Here is a 16,307-nt window from a genome sequence, read left to right on the forward strand (position 1 = left end):
CGGGGCCAGCTGCTGGGTAGGGGGGGGCGGGGCAGGGGGAGGGACTGTGTCTGTGTGTGTGTGGAACCAGGAAAGCAGCCCTCACAGTGCGACTGCGACTGGGAGCAAGGAGCACGGCGGCCGCATCTGCAGGACATGCGAGAGCCGGTCACGCCATTCATGTCTGCGGCGCCCTGATGGTATGTAAACGGCCGCATGGCCCGGCGGCGGCGGCGGCGGCGGTAGCTCTGTTGGCTTCCTGCCACCTCTTTCTCTCTCGCCGCAACTTCTTTTTTCCGGTTTGGGGTTTGCCGTCCTGCACCGCTCGGTTTTTACGGGGCTGGGTGTGCGGAGCCCGTCACGTAAATAACTCTGGTCCTCTGAGGTGGGACACCGACTTTATTTATTTTTTTCCTTCTCCCCGCTTCTCAATGGGAGCGCGGAAGCCATTGTGTTGACTCCCCCCCCCCCCCCCAGCCCCCAGCCGCCCAGTGTGTCAGTGTAGGTTACACTGTGCTCTTGGCTTTTACACACTGTCAGACAGTTTCATTTTGGCTGACTTTTTCCAGCCTGCGTATAAAGTTTTTTGTTTGTTTGCTTGTTTGTTTATTTGTTGGCTGGTTCGTTTGCTGGATGGGTTATCGGCGGTGCTTGTGACGTTGGTGTAAATATTCCTCCCTGGCTCTCCCTTGGCTCCTCAGCACCTCCCTTGCTTGTTCAGCCTTATTAGTTGGGACATGTCCAGGCACTATCCCTGTGGTATCGGTATGTGTCAGCCATTTTACGCTGTCAGTTCGGTCCTAACCTGTCTCCGAACCCCCACCCCCTAACACAAGACGGTGGTCACACACGTGCGCATACATGCCCCCCCTCCCACACACACACACACACACACACACGTGAGTCCACCAGGGTATGCTCCATGGGAACCGCACTTCAAACATTTGCGTTCAAGGTTTGCGTCTGAGACACGCATACATGTGCGTGCAAGCTTGTGTGTGTGTGTGTGTGAATGAGGGAGGTGTCGATGTTTGTGCTCCTCTCCGCATGTGTCGCCGTCCATCACGGCCCGCCGCGTCCTCTGGCTCCACGTTGTCCAGACACAGCCTTTTTGAGAGCGGGGGTGGGGGGGTGGGGGGGGGATCTCGTGGTCAGACACTTCTGCCATTGGTTCGATGATTCGAGAGTCAGTTTGGGCCGTTTGTCACTCTGCCAGGACGCTGATTCTCTCGTGCCAGGTTTCTCTCTCGGACTGAGCCCCCGGTAGCAGAACAGAATAATCAGCTGGTACCCTGAGACGGCGCCGCTGGCACACGCCGCCTTTGTGGTGCCGGATCGCGTGCCGGGTGGGAAAACGCGCCCTTTGGGGACTGGGGGTTTGTCTGGGCCGGTCCACAGGGCCAGAGGGTGTGCCCCCCCGGCTAGCTCGGTTCCTGTAATAAAGTCTAACGGGATGGGCCTTTATCAGGGTTTTATCGCCACTGGTCCCCCCCCCACCCCCCCGACCCACCCTGGTTATAAATAAAAATCTCTCATTGGCTGGCCGGTCAGCAGTGGCATATCTGAGCAGTATCAGATGCAGCGTGTGCGTGTGTGTGTGTGTGTGCGTGTGTGCGGCCGCGCGCGTCTCCGACAGCTGCCCCTCTCGTCCCCGGCTCGGCACACCCCCGCGTCGGTGCCTGTGAAGTTATGCTGCTGCCTGTCTCCCCCCCCCACCCCAACGCCACATTATGCGCCAGCTTAACCAGGACTATTTTTAGCTGCCTCACAAAAGGGATTACCAGAAAAACCAGAGAGACAATAACAGTGTCTAGGATCGTGCCAACTGCACCCCCCCACCCAGTATGTATCTCCACATTCCTCCACCCCCCCTTCCAAATCAAACCTTTACTGTTTCCCCTGCAGTGTCTCCCAGCAAGTGTCCACAACGATAGGCCTGCTTTTCTAAGAGCAGTTTGTTCATTATGCATGAATATATTATTATGTTGCTTTGGAGATGTTTTTGTTTGAAGCCAGTGGTGCGGATTGTGGTCCAACACCAGTGCTTTTGGTGTGGGCTTTGGGTAGGTGTTCATACTGGCAATTCCGGCAAATTCCTGCTTCGCTGGGAGCCAGAAGAAGCCGTGGCAACATTGGTTCGGCGGCACAGACTCTGCGGCCGGCCTCTGCTTCTTAGTCGAGCATGATCTCCATTCGGGTCGTGTAGTTTGGGGTTTCGTCGTTATCATTCATTCCCCCCCATCCCTTCCCCACCCCGCAGCTGTTTCGTTTGTGGGTTAAAATAAGTGGTCTTTGCAGTAGGGGAGAGGGAGAGCACTCGTGAAAGAAGGTTGTGTCTGGTGCCAAGGCGGTATGCATTTATTACTTCTGTCCCCACCGTGACCCTGGATGACTCCCTTTCATTGCGCTGATTCTCACCCTGTTATAGCTCTGGATATAGGTTGGAATCGGCAGAGCTGGTGGCAAAGCATTCTGGCAATGTGGGCAGAGCGATGTGATGCAGACAGGCCATCTGATGCACGGGCTGGTGTCGCACCCGAGCCGGCAGCGTCTTGCGCGGGAGGCGCCGGCGGCCCAGAACAGCGTCACCGGCCGGTCCGGCGGGCTGAATAACTGGGTCATGCATTAAATTTGTGGTTGTGTGTGCGGGGGTGGGGGGGGGTGTGGGTGACCAGTGTCTCCACTCCAAACCTGCTTTTCATGGCCAGTGGGGATGGTGACCCCCTGGGTGCGAATTCCAAGAAGCGCACAGCAGCGAGACGTCACCCCCCCCCCACCCCATGATGACACATAACTGTTCCAACTGGCTTTTTTCGCTCGGCTGTTGCTTGTTGCTGACATGCCGAGTTTATGACTCAGTGTGTTTCTTGTGAAATATTAATATGTCGTATTGTTGCATTATTAATAAGATTATTATGGTTACATTGTTGCGTGGTGGCTGGGGGGGGGGGGGAGGAAATCGCTGGTGTCACTTACCGGCAGGTTTGGGGGCCGTAACCCCCCTCTGTCAACGCGGGGCATTTCTGTGTCCTGGGTCACGCGGGCTTCCCCCAGATGCACAGGATTCCCCCAAATTCGCTCTGTTAACCGTCGTCCCTGATGTGTGTTGCCGAGTATGGGGGGGTGTGCGTGAGTGACGGAGGACGGGGGTCTCTCCCTGCCTTGTGCTGTATGGGGGCAGCGTGTGGCTCAGTGGGCTAACTCTGTGTGCCTGTAATCAGAAGGTCACCGGTTCAAACCCAGCCTCAGTGCCTCTGTGGGTCAAAGCCCTTAACCCCCAGTCCCCTGGTGCCCCAGCAGGTGGCTGCCCTTCGCAGACAACTTACTCTACAAAGAGCAAGTTGAGGCAGGATCAATAAAGTATCTATTATTATTATTATGCGGGATGGGCTTCCGGGCTGTACTGTGATCCAGGCCCAGATAAGTGGGTGCTTCGTTATTGGATTATTATTACCAAGCAAGACTTAAGATTTATGCCTTTGTCACGTACATAGTTATACAAGTACAACATGTAGTGAACTGTACCTCTGGGTGCCCATAAAACTGTGCATATATAGAAGATATAGAAAACATACAGTGAGTATATGTTTAAGCAATAGTATACCTTTCTATACAGTATACATATATTTTAAGTATAGTAGATATATTTAAGTATATGACATTAACTGTACTTAAATACATTACAAAATTACGATTACAGTTACAGTACTTAAAAACATTACTGCGGTGATAGTGGTGGTGGTGATGATGATGATGAGTGCTTTGTGGGCCAGAGAGAGGAAGAAATCAATCAGGTTCTGTAATTGTAAATCTTAAACTCCTGTTTGAGTCATGTGTTTTAGACCCTCATTTTCATCATTTCCTCAATGGTCCAATGGGCAGTTAAGGATCCCGCTGAAGCGGCAGCTCCTTTGCCGTCTCTTCCCCCGTCACGCTGATGTAATTTCGTGCTGCTCAGCGCTGGGTGTTGGAGCGGCCCAGCTGGTCTGGGCCGGGCTGAGCTGGGTGTACCTGTGCTGACTTGCTGTCGTCATAGCTCTCTGCATATGAACTATGCACGAATAACAACAACAGCTTCCAGTGTGTATTTAATAAATGACTCTTTAAAATAAATGCTCTGGAAAAGATTTATGGACATAAGTGTGAGGTTTGGGGGTGTTTCCTGTCTTTGGGGAGGTGGAGGTCGGACAGGTAACATTGGTGCTCCACCCTTACTCAACTTGTAGCTGGGATCTGAGTTCTCCCCAGTGCTCTGATCCCCTTCCCCAGTCCAAACGCATTCCCTTGACCAGCTATCCTGCTTGCATGTGAATATCAGACCTCAGGTCTTCTTGATTTTGTTCAAATAAGTAACGTTTAAAAGGAAATCTACAACATGCTGCTTGTGACACTTCAACAGTCTGTAATTAATCATGTAAGTTTGTGGTGTTTATCGGTGTAGCCTTTGCCAGTTACTCCTTTAGTCGGCCAACTGTGGATTCATACTCTGACCTCATCTTGCCTAAAACTTCCCCCTTCCTCTCCCCTAAGGCTGTGTCAGGGAAACTGTCCCTGGATACACTGCTACAGATGTCCGGATCCCAGGTGCGTGACACAATGAGGAAGCTAGGCTCCAGCTCGGAGGAGTGCTCCCGGCTCACTGCTGCCCTCTCCTGTCTGAAGAGCGCCGCTGAAACAGGTCTGTGCTTGGGGGTCTCTGCTAGGCTATGATCTGTGCCTGAGTCAGTTCCTGCAGGAAATGTGACCAGTGCTGTTTGCAGGAAGCCGTGTCATGAGGTAAAGTTGTATTACGCGTGCAGTGACAGGTCGCAGTGAGGCATTGTGTGGTTCCGAGCGTGACTTGTTCGCTTGCCTCCCACAGGAGGGGAACTTAGAGAAGATGGTCTGTGGATTTCAGAGTCCGTGCGGAGAGACAGCGGCTCCTCGGTTCCCACCGACCAACTGTTGTGCCCCATGGGGTCCCTACGGCCCCATAGCCCCTCCCCCCTGGCTCGCCCCGCCGGCTCCACCTCCACCCCCTCCCCGCCCTTCAATCCCGGCCTCCAGCTCCGCTCTGTGTCCGACAGCCTGGGTCCTCAAATCTTTGCCGACGGCCAGCTCGACGCCTTCCCGCCCTCCCCCAGAATGCCCCGTGCCTTCAGCCAAGCCGCCACGCCGCCCATCACCCCTCCATCCAAGAGGCGGCCCCAGCTGAAGCCCCCCCGCACGCCACCGGCCCCGTCCCGTAAGCTGCTGCACTTGCTGCCAAACATCACGCTCACGCGTAGCCGGAGTCACGAGTCACAGCTGGGGAACCGCATCGAGGAGCCGGTCGCTAACAGGTAGGTCGCCTAGAAGTCTGGCGTCTCCCAATTACAGACTGGACCCATTTGAGCCGGAGTAACTGTTTGATCCCCCCCCCCCCACCCGTGTCAACATGGATATTTCCAGAACTTACACTGTCAATAGATGGTCTCCTTATTGGTGCTGTTTGTATTGACATTACCTTTGACAGTCATGGGTTCAGATTCAGCCCATGGAGTGTGTGTGTGTGTGTGTGTGTGTGTGTGTGTGTGTGTGTGTGTGTGTTGTAGCGAGCTGTTGTCCTGTTTGGACTGTACACTGCCCCATGTCCTTCCAGAGATTCTGGACCTCTGAAACTTAACTGGGTAATGGTAATGGAAAAAGAAAAAAAAACTGAGTAATGACCCTATACTATTCTGGTAGAACCCCCTACTGGGTGCACATAACAAGCTGTATTTTGCTTTACGAAACGACCCTGTGACTGTTCAGGTGCTCTGATTGAAAGCTGGCAGACACGGTCAGTCTGGCTGAGATGGAGACACTGCGGTTCGTTCGGGCTTAAATGGTGCCATCTCCCTTTCAGCAGGTGCACGAAGAAGAACAAGCTGTTGCTGAAGGTGCAGATCAATGGCAGTGGCATTGTGGTCGAAGACTCCCCGTCGCGTTCGCCGCTGCTCTCTGTCCGCACCCCGGGCGCTGTCTCCACCCCTAATACAGCCTCCTACACCCTGCCCGCCACGCCCACGCTCCTGGAGGAGCGCCTCGTCGTTAAAAGTGAGTGCTTCCTTAAAATAGCTGCTGCTTTCCATCCAGGACACGCCCCCACTGTGTCCCTATTCGCTACCATATGTTGATTGCTACATAGAACTGCACTGCCCGTGTTGTTGCCCCGCCCCCTTTCTCTTGTCCTACGTGATCTTTCATTTTGGTGCTAAGCAGGCTCTTTAATCAAATGCAAAAGCATGCAAATACCAATGCAGTGTATGCCTGTGTTATCACAGGGTGATTGGGAGGATGTCGTGATCTCAGGTTTGTGTAGTCATGTGGATTGGCGTTGCCTATGTACTTGTAAGTTTGGAGGCCAAACATTGCTTAGGAAATGGCAGGGTGCCCGTCCACAGCGCCGTGGGGGCCGGCCCCATCCGGCCTCACCGAACAGCTGGTCCCGCGTGAAAGAGATTCGATTCGCTTGTCTTTAGTTCGAAAGGGACACGTGTGCCTTTCAATAGACACCGTTGATGAAAATGACCAAAGTCGTCGCCTCCTTTGTCCATCTGTTATCACGATATTAGGGTTGATTACTGTATACCGTGCAGGGGAACCCCCCCCCTACCCCCCCATGGTCAGCCACATCACCTGCCCCTCCAAGTCTGTGCATATCACCGCTGTATTCTGTGTTATACAGTTACAGTATTCCATCCTTCATAGCTGCAGTTCAGCTCCCTACCAAGTAAGCACAGGGCACAAGGCAGGGGGCCCCATAAATGGGATGGCAGTGCATCGCAGGGCACACACACACACACACATGTCGGGTATACCTATCCTTATGGGGACCACTCATTCACTTCTATGGGAAAAATGCTAACGCTAACTATGACAACCTTAACCCCACCCAGCCCTAACCATAACCATAGGTAACCAAGCAAGATACAAGAGTTTTTACTTTTTTCATAGCAGTCACTGATTTTTACAAAATAGTGTTTTCCTCTTATAAGGATTAGGAAACCGGTCCCCATAAGGGAAAGAATAATGGATACTTATCACATTATGGGGACACACGCATTCTATCACACCCTGAGGACAGTCCCCAGTGTGGGAAACTGAAATACCGTATATAAACATTAATGTTATTATAATTGGCAACCGAAGAAAGACTGAGTTTTATATTCGTCGTGCAAGGAAAAAATTCTTCCAAAATAAGCAGCATGGGCTTTGGGGTTCTTCAAGCAAGTTGCTTGGCTTCTCTGGACCTCCTGTCGTGGGCCATTCACCCCTGACCTCTGACCTTCTACCCTGTATCTTCCTCATCCACCCCCCAGATAACCTGCTGCTACACAGGAGTTCCCAGCAGCCTGTGAGGAGAGACATAGATCTGCCTGTGACCCACAGGTGAGGACGAGCTGAAGGTTTCGCCACAGAGACTGTTGGGGCTTTTCCTTTCAGTGCTGCCCTCTCACACTTGCGTTCTCCTGAACTCCTTCTTGCTTTTCAAGGTTTTCCACAAAGTCCTGGTTGTCCAAGGTGTGTGAGGTCTGCCACAAGAACATGATGTTCGGCGTCAAGTGCAAACACTGCAGGTAGAGTGTGGGCGGTGCCATTCTTAGTTGGCCCTGATTGGATGGCATGCACATCAGTCCTAGCATTGCGTGTCTTAATTGGTGCTCCTATCTCTGCAGGTTAAAGTGCCACAACAAATGCACAAAAGATGCTCTTCCCTGCAAGATATCGATTATTTCATGTAAGTCAAAAACCTCTCTTCTTGACCATAATTTCAAGCCCTGAGAAATAAAAAAAAATATAAGCACCCATTAATTAATGCATATTTGTAATGTAATTGATTGATTCATGAATTGGTGAGGAGATGTCTGAATGGGTTAAAGCTGCAATTTAAAGAAGCTGCATTGGATGCAGTAATTCAATTCTTCAATAACTGTTAAACAAATCAATAAAGAGAGGAATTTTAATAATATCGCCCGATTTGCTAATAATTTAGTCCGCAATTTAGTCCGAAGGATCCGGAGGACAGAGTCTGTACCGTCGGACATCAACAACCCTACGGACCGACCTGCCGACTCCCCGCAGTTTGGAACGTTACCAAAGACGCTTAAAAAGGTAAACGCCTATGTTTACCAGCCCCATATGACAGACTGGGTCTCCGTAACTCCACGAAGGAAATGTCATAAAGCCTCAGATTTCATCATCCGTAAGGTGTTTGATAACTGTTGTGTAGTCGTTTCTGAACATTACGTTCATGCCCCCTTGATTTTATCCTGTACCTTTCTGGTAGCGCCCTCTACTGGGTACACATAAGAAGCGTTTTTTTTTTTTTTTTTGCTTTACAGAATGGCCATGTGACCGTTCGGGTGTTCCGTTATCAGCTCGTAAGTGTCTCTCTCTCCCTCAGGATCACCCTCCAGTTCCCAACCAGCTGGACTCCAGCAGTAACCCCTCCTCCACCACTTCCTCCACGCCCTCTTCCCCTGCCGCCTTTCAGCAGAGCAACCCCCCCAGTGCCACGCCTCCCCCCAACCCCTCACCCAAGGGTTCCCGTGACAACCGCTTCCACTTTCCCGGTGAGTCCTCGCCAGCACCCCCATCCATGTTTTGTATGCTCTCCTCCTGTAGGGGGTGCCTTGCTGAGCTCGAGTGAGTGTCTGCTCTGTCACTTGATCCTCTTTAACAGCACTAACATAAACCAGACCGTGGGCTGCTGGAATGTGGGAATCTGAGTCACTAACTGCCTCTCTAACCTGGTATCTCTGATTTTCTCTTGCTCTCTCTCATTCTTTCTATCTTTCCCTATGGTGTTTTTTTTTTCTTTTTTCTTTTTTTACCTCCATCTATTTTCAAGCCGCCTGCTACTTTCAGCACAGACAGCAGTTTGTCTTCCCCGGTGAGTTTCATGTCCTGCCCATGTAAAGTACATATTTTTATTGCTCTCGCCAGATATGAAGGCTTGCCCCTCTCCTGCTTGTTGGCGATTTATAAAACCAGAGCTTGCTTTCCTGAAAAGTCACTGGCATGGTTTGACACGTTCTTGTCACTGTGTGGTCTGCGTGTTCAGCTTGCATAGCTGGGCTCTCGCCCTAGTAGTGAAAATGAGCAACAGCCCCGGTCTGACCCTGTGTCTTGCCTGGTGTACAGTGTTTTCCACACTCTAAGCTAAAGCAAATTCTGCCAGCATATTTGTAGAATAACTGACATGTGTTTTATTTACAAAAACACACCTTTATCCTCCTACAGATGTCTCCAGTTTACCACAATCTGCAGCTTTAAATTGTGAGGGATGTCTGGACTCTGGGTAAGTCATGACTCCTCGTGTTGTTGGTCTGGTCTTTCATTGGAATCCTCAGACATTCTTTTCTTCTGAAAAATCCCCATGCATTCAATTGTGGGTCATGTGATTACACCTGCGCTGGAAGGCCTTGTTGTAAACCCTGTGGCCTGCCTCCTCAGGGAGACGGAGAAGCAGGGAGATGAGCATGGACTGCAGCATGAACAAGCCATGGCAGGGGTAGGTGGATGTGTGTGTGTGTGGGAGGGGTGTATGTATGTATTGAGTGATTCAGTGGAGTTTGGGTGAGGTTGGGTTTTTAGACCCTTGTGGACCTGGGAGGATATAAAGCCACAGGAAAAAGTGGGGGAGGGGGGCTCAGTGCATTAATGCTGAGGTTTTAACGAGAATCAAATCCGACTGAATCTCTTGCCAGAGAGTTTTTTCTAAGAATCCCTAGCAGCTTTGTTTGTAGCCAAACTATGTAGCTGAATCAGTGGAAAGCTGGAAAACATTATCTTGTTCATAATACACCCTCGTCGTGGACTTATATAAAGGTATCCAGCCTGAAAACGCTTCAGAAGAACCATAGCAGAGTGCCTGTACGTCAGTATGAGCCGGGTGTGCTTGTCTCGCAGGGGGAGGAAGGGGCAGACGAGGAGGAAGACCCAGGAGAGGATGGGGAGGGGGAGGGGCAGGACAAAGTGAGCTCGGAGGGCGAAGGTGAAGGAGATGAACTGGACGACCTGCCCAGCTCACGGGGCGGCCATTGGAAAGGCCCCATCTCGCGCAAGCCCAGTCAGACCAGCGCGTACCTGCAGGAGTGGGACATCCCGTTTGAGCAGCTGGAACTGGGCGAGCTCATTGGCAAGGGGCGCTGGGGCAAGGTACACCGGGGCCGCTGGCATGGCGAGGTGGCCATCCGACTGCTGGAGATCGACGGCAACAACCAGGACCACCTGAAGCTCTTCAAGAAGGAGGTGATGAACTACCGGCAGACACGGCACGAGAACGTGGTGCTCTTCATGGGGGCCTGCATGGTGCCTCCACATCTGGCCATCATTACCAGGTGAGGGAGGGATTGAGGGATGTGGCTTTTCCTGATGTTATTCTTGTGGGAAGAATAGCTAGGATTGTAGCCAGCTTGGAATGATTCATAATAAATAAAAATGTCTGCCAAGCATCAAAGCAAAGTAACAATTAAAAACTGATGATTACGCAACATAAAAACCTCCTTTTAATGTGGGCAAGTATGGACATCTGAAGTGGTTTGGCGTGCCTCTCTGGTCACCGAAACTGTCTCCCTGATTATTCCTCAGCTTCTGTAAAGGACGGACACTGTACTCTGTCGTGAGAGACGCCAAAAACACACTGGACATCAATAAGACCAGGCAGATCGCTCAGGAAATTGTGAAAGTGAGCAACTGGCCCATATAGTAACGGATAGAACTTTTCTTATCTCCTTTCATTTCCGTAAGGAGGACATCTGACGGTATTTTTTTTTCCTAAGGGAATGGGCTATCTTCACGCCAAGGGAATCGTCCACAAGGACCTCAAGTCCAAGAATGTGTTTTATGACACTAACAAGGTGGTCATCACTGACTTTGGGCTCTTCGGGATATCGGGAGTCGTCCAGGAAGGAAGGTGAGGACTCGCTTTGGGCCTGTTTGGTTCTGAACCACTGCGCTAAATGGTATCCACTACCCACAGGTGGCAAATCGTGTTTTACCGTAGCATCCCTGGCTAATGGTTGCAGAAATGCATCGTTCCTATAGAGGGTGGTCCATGTGTTTGTCCGTGCGTCCGTATGTCTAGGCGGGAAAACGAGCTGAAACTGCCCAATGGATGGATCTGTTACCTGGCCCCGGAGATTGTGCAGCGGATGGGCCCAGGGAATGACGAGGATCGTCTCCCGTTTTCCAACGCCGCCGACGTCTATGCCTTCGGGTATGAGCCGATGCCCATAGTTTCTGAGATAATGTTAAGGACTTCATATCCAGCAGGCTCTGTCTTTAATAAAATGAGATGACCGGCTCTCTGCTTGCGTCTTCTAGCACCATCTGGTACGAGCTACAGGCCCGGGACTGGCCCATTACCAAGCAGCCCGCGGAGGCCACCATCTGGCTGGTTGGCAGCGGAAAGGGCATCAAAAAGGTGTTGGCCGAGATCAGCATGGGCAAGGAAGTCACGGTGAGAGCTCCGGTCAAGAGGTCGGGTCGGGCGTCTGAGCCGGGAGAGTAGCAGCATGGAGCAGGAGGCTTCAGCTCTGAATAACTGGTGTTAAGCAGGTTCCTGGGAAGCGGCTAGTGTGTGATGGCGGCGTCTCCAACGGCAGGTCGCGATTTCGCAGCCGTCAGACGTGCGAAAGAAGCACACCGCCAGAAGATGCATTTCACACGTACATACGGGTGTGAAAACGAACTGTGTTAAATGACGGCCCACCTGTTCTGTCCCCCCCCCCGTCCCCCGTCCCCCCACCAGGAGATCCTTTCTGCCTGTTGGGCCTACGAGTATAACGACAGACCCAGCTTCACCCATCTGGCCGACATGCTGGAGAGGCTGCCCAAACTCAACCGCCGGCTCTCGCACCCGGGACACTTCTGGAAGTCTGCAGAGTACGTATCCTAGAGGCGGGATGGCAACGCACTGGACACTGAATGCAGTGCCCCACCCCCCTCCCCCCCTCCCAGTTGTGCTCTAGCCTTGGATGCACGGCCCATACAGGACCGGAAGCAGGGAATCACCACATATATGTTTGCACCATTGGTGATTGGGGTGGGGGCCGCTCCTTGTGAAAAAACTGGGATGCCCCAACACCCCCCACCCCCAAATCCCAAGTGGGCACCCCCACTGAATGTCATATGGTGTACAGTACCTGAAGCCTTTAGTGCTGATGATGTGCTCGACTCTACGCCAGGAACGGACAGAGATGGTCTTTCTTTGAACGGACGGATACCGTGTAACAGACTGATTAAAGGTCCTGCTGCATTCTGCTGAGTTTTAATTTTTTTTGGGGGTGGGGACAACTAAAACTTAACCGAAACTTTTATCATGTGCTGTTTTTCTTGTCTTTTGTACCATGGATAGTCTGCAATGGAATCGACTGTACTTTTAAACACAGCTGTGAAACCTTTTTAGTTATAGTTGTTGTTGTTGTTATTATTAAGATTGGGTTTGGTGCCACATAAACCACTGTGTCCCAGTGCTGTTACACCCACGAATGTGTGAATCGACTTACGCTGGCCCAGCGTCTGCTTCAGACCTGCCGTTCCCGGAGGCCACCTCTTCGCGGCTTCACACACGCGGCGGGGCGGCTGGATGCCAAGAGAAGTTCTTGCCAGACTGGCCGGTGGCACCAGAACCAGCACTAAAGAAAATGAGATGGGAAAGAACAGTCGGGCGGAACCCGAAGGTTCTGGATGTGGTTTCCTGTTTTCACAGAAAGTCTTAATTTAAAACCCCCCAGTGTGCGGCGAGTAGTGGGGGCAGTGCGTGTGAAAGGCACCGTTTCTGTGCAGTGAAGCGCACGTACTGTGACGGGACAGTGTGTGATTCTGGGTTTTTCTTTTCCTCGTTTTACTGTATGTTGGTTACACTCCTCTTCTGATTCCCCTGATCGGGCGCTTAATCAGATAAAGTTTCAACTTAAGACCTTCCTCTGACTTTTCATATTTTCCCCCTAACTTTCTGTTAACTCGTCACGTGCAGTTCCTCTGAACGCTCCGTCACTAACTTCCTGATTCTCTCCCACTAACCTCCGCCTTTGCTTCTCTTTTCTTCTCTCTCTCCTCTTCCCGTCTTTGTCCTCCCCCGTCTCCGATCCCGCCCCGATGTAGGTTGTAGCCGGCAGCGCGAATCGCAGGCAGAGCCTGGCATGCCACTCAAGCTGTGAACCTGACTTGTGCATCGCTGGCAGAGAGAGGCAGTGCTTCCGATGAGAATCTACATGGGGGGAGGGGGATTCTGGGAAACCTTGTCTCAGCCCCTTACTGGCAAAGATGGTTTTTGTTTTTAAGTACTTGTTTGGTTCATTTGTTTTTATATTAGTCTTTCCTGCTAGGTTTCTTCTCAGCTGCTGACACCGGCCACTTTATTCATATAAATGTTCTGTTTAATGTTCCTTTTCTCAGCCGCTGCAAGCCTACCTCTGTATCCTGCCTTCACTTTGGCAATTGTAGCAATTGTCTGTGCTTATCTTGTTTCTTTGTTTTTTACTTCCTGGGCCGGCTCCAGTGGAACCCTGGCTTCCTGAAAAGCTTTTGGCAATAGAACTATTTTCGTGGCGATTTTTGACCAAACCCCGCTCCGCCGCATACTGCCACCCTGGTCACGTGTTATGGGGGTGGGCGCACTTCCTGTCTTCCTGTTTCTTCCTGTTTTGGAGTCGCCAGCGCAGCGAGGCGGTTGGCGGACGTGTAGCGCAGTGCCAAGAGGTCTGTCTGGTTTTGCAGCGTTTTGTCTACAGGACTGTTGTTTTTGAGACTGTGGATCGAGTTCTCTCCCTGTTAGATGATGGGAGGCCACTGACCGCACGTGTTTTAAGATACACAATTTAAAAATCATTAAAAAAAAACTAATAGCAAGTGGGAAGAAACAACTACAACTCGTTGGCATGACAGTGTTTTTTTAATTTTTAAATCATTACCTCTTGTGCACTAGTGTTGTGTGTGCGTGTGTGTGTGTGTGTGTGTGCGCGCGCGTGCGTGCGTTTCGGCACATGATTGTTACAATTACCCAATGGCTACCACGTGGTTGAATGTACTGTTTGGGATAACTAGGGGTTAATTCTTGCAGTTTTGGAGAAGATCTATAAATATATAAATATTGTTTTATTTAATGTACAGCTAACATAATTCTTTTAATATTTGTATAAACATTTTATATTTCACTGCAACATCATAACATTTTTAAATAGGTACAACTTCCCCAGCAGTGTACAGATCTTTATGTATTTTTTCCATGTACAAAATGGTTAAACATAAATTATACATTTTTTAGAATGGGTCAATATGTTTTTTTATGTCATGTAAGAATTCATATTTTTGTATTGCATGTGGCAGCCATATTGTACACACAGGTTTTGTTTCCGTTCTTGAAAGACAATAAAGCCTCCTCATGTGACTCCGTCTTCCTCTGTTATGGGTGGTAGCATCAGTTTGTGACCAAAGGAAGCCGTGTTGGAAGTCGGAGCCCATACACTGAAGACCCAGCTCTGAAATGACTAAAAACAACCAGTGAATCTGTGGTTGTCTGTATGTCAGGTATCTCAGGGGTCTGACACAGCAAGGTTACCTCCCTATGGCTATTGCTTTTTGAAACAATGCTGATACCCACCCCCACCATAAACAAGTAATAACTGCCCTAATGACCTCTATTGTTTGTGGGGTTGTGGGAATACTATTGATCACACATGTAGAATGCCATGTTTGTATCAGTTGCCTTTTAGTTTATGACAGGGTGTTGGCCACCACTACCACCTTGCCTGGTGCGTGATTTGGCAATATGAAGTCTCTGGTGCTGTGTTCATGGTTGGTAAATAATTTTATGTTCTCTGGGCAAAGTAGATACTTCTTAATTCTCAGCTGCATTTCTGTCCATCACACAGTTCTGACCCCGTGCAAAAGATTCCAGCATCTTCACGCATTCAAAATCGAACACAACTTAGTTTATTGCCTGAGGTATAATTTGGCATGTGTCAGGGTCAGCACCTGTCTGTCCCAGCCTTTCGTGCCTCCTCCCCATTTGACCAGCAGGTGTCACTGGCCATCCTGTCCTCCCTGATGTCCTTAGTGTGTTTCCCCTGCTCCCTGCACCGCCACATGGCTCTATGGGCTGAGCATGTGGTTACTAAACCCTGTAGTCGTGTGTTCAAATCCTGCTGTTTCTGTCTTTGGTAGATTTTGTTTCCTTTGTATTAGTTTTTCTACTTCCTGAGTTTTGTGGTTTGCGTTCTGTTCTGGGTTTTGCTTGGTGCCTGTGATTATGTATTACTTGTCTTTGGTATATTCTACTGTTTCTTAGTTTCCCTGTTGGTCTCTCAGTTCCTTGCTTTAATTATTAGTTTCACCTGTTGGCTGTTTTCTTGCGCCAGTCTTTGTGTGTTCTACCTGATTGCTCGTTGTCCCACACCCTCCCTGATTGGTTAATTGTTTCATGTCTCACTCATCCTGCGTCGTTACTTGGTTCGGTTTGTGTATTTATGTTTCTGCTTTAGTTCAATTGCTGAGTTGGTCATTGTGTTGGAAGTTTAGATGTTATGCTGTTCTGTGGTATGAGTTTGTGCTTTGTTCCCTTGTTTGTTCTTGCTCCCTTGTTTGTTCTTGCTCCCTGTGTTGCTTTGTTCCCTTGTTTGTTCTTGCTCCCTGTGTTGCTTTGTTCCCTTGCTTGTTCTTGCTCCCTGTGTTGCTTTGTTCCCTTGCTTGTTCTTGCTCCCTGTGTTGCTTTGTTCCTGGACCTTGTTTCCTTGTAGTTGGTTGGTTTTTTTCCCCCCATTTTGCTTTTTGACCCCTCGTGGTCCTTTTGCTTTATAGTTCTTCCTTGTGTTTTAGTTTCTGTAATGAACCCCCTTGTGTTTGAGCTGCCAGTGGATTGTTACCTCTTTTCCTGCTTGCCCCATGCTATGCTTCTGTAACAAGTAAGTATGCATAGGCTGCACCCACCAGCATGTATGGATTAAACAATGGTGTTTAATTAATGAGGTGTATGTGTTACAGTACTCTAACCTGCTGTATACAAAAGCATGTATTCGTTTACTACAGAAAGACACAGGGCTGTAAATTCTTGTGGATCCAAACTTGGCTTTTTTTAGTTGAGGTCTGATGACTGCTATGTGAAGCTGGTCACACACATTGCCTGAACACAGATGCATTCATTATACCAGTTCTGCACTTTGTACACTCTTCTGGGAAGGCTTTCTGCAAGATTTTGAAATGTCTGGGAATTTTTGCCCATTCATCCAGGAGAGCATTTCTGAGGTCATGCACTGGTGTTGGACATGAAGGCCTGGCTCACAATCGCCATTCTAGTCCATCCCAAAGGTGTTCCATGGGGT

General features: G+C 50.0%; 1 protein-coding gene across 6 annotated transcripts in view; it reads left to right on the plus strand.

Annotated features, from left to right (window-relative positions):
- Positions 1-14,377, plus strand: part of LOC111849919 (kinase suppressor of Ras 1-like) — a 36,458-nt gene extending 22,081 nt beyond the window's left edge. Inside the window, exons 3-20 of one of the 6 annotated variants that reach the window (XM_023823227.2) lie at positions 4,510-4,657; positions 4,841-5,300; positions 5,846-6,036; positions 7,302-7,371; positions 7,476-7,559; positions 7,659-7,720; positions 7,976-8,094; positions 8,387-8,555; positions 8,834-8,875; positions 9,226-9,283; positions 9,439-9,496; positions 9,895-10,325; positions 10,576-10,672; positions 10,767-10,900; positions 11,072-11,203; positions 11,311-11,446; positions 11,738-11,871; positions 13,093-14,377. In XM_023823227.2, coding sequence (XP_023678995.1) covers positions 4,510-4,657; positions 4,841-5,300; positions 5,846-6,036; positions 7,302-7,371; positions 7,476-7,559; positions 7,659-7,720; positions 7,976-8,094; positions 8,387-8,555; positions 8,834-8,875; positions 9,226-9,283; positions 9,439-9,496; positions 9,895-10,325; positions 10,576-10,672; positions 10,767-10,900; positions 11,072-11,203; positions 11,311-11,446; positions 11,738-11,871; positions 13,093-13,099 — 2,532 coding nt within the window. In that variant the 3' untranslated portion in view covers positions 13,100-14,377. Of the gene's footprint in view, positions 1-4,509; positions 4,658-4,840; positions 5,301-5,845; positions 6,037-7,301; positions 7,372-7,475; positions 7,560-7,658; positions 7,721-7,975; positions 8,095-8,386; positions 8,556-8,833; positions 8,876-9,225; positions 9,284-9,438; positions 9,497-9,894; positions 10,326-10,575; positions 10,673-10,766; positions 10,901-11,071; positions 11,204-11,310; positions 11,447-11,737 lie in introns of all 6 variants that reach the window. The other 5 variants (XM_023823226.2, XM_023823225.2, XM_023823228.2 and 2 more) reach the window with 5 other exon arrangements.
- The last annotated feature ends 1,930 nt before the right edge of the window (positions 14,378-16,307 follow it).

Source organism: Paramormyrops kingsleyae, chromosome 17, assembly GCF_048594095.1.
Source record: "Paramormyrops kingsleyae isolate MSU_618 chromosome 17, PKINGS_0.4, whole genome shotgun sequence".
Taxonomy (NCBI): Eukaryota; Metazoa; Chordata; class Actinopteri; order Osteoglossiformes; family Mormyridae; genus Paramormyrops; species Paramormyrops kingsleyae.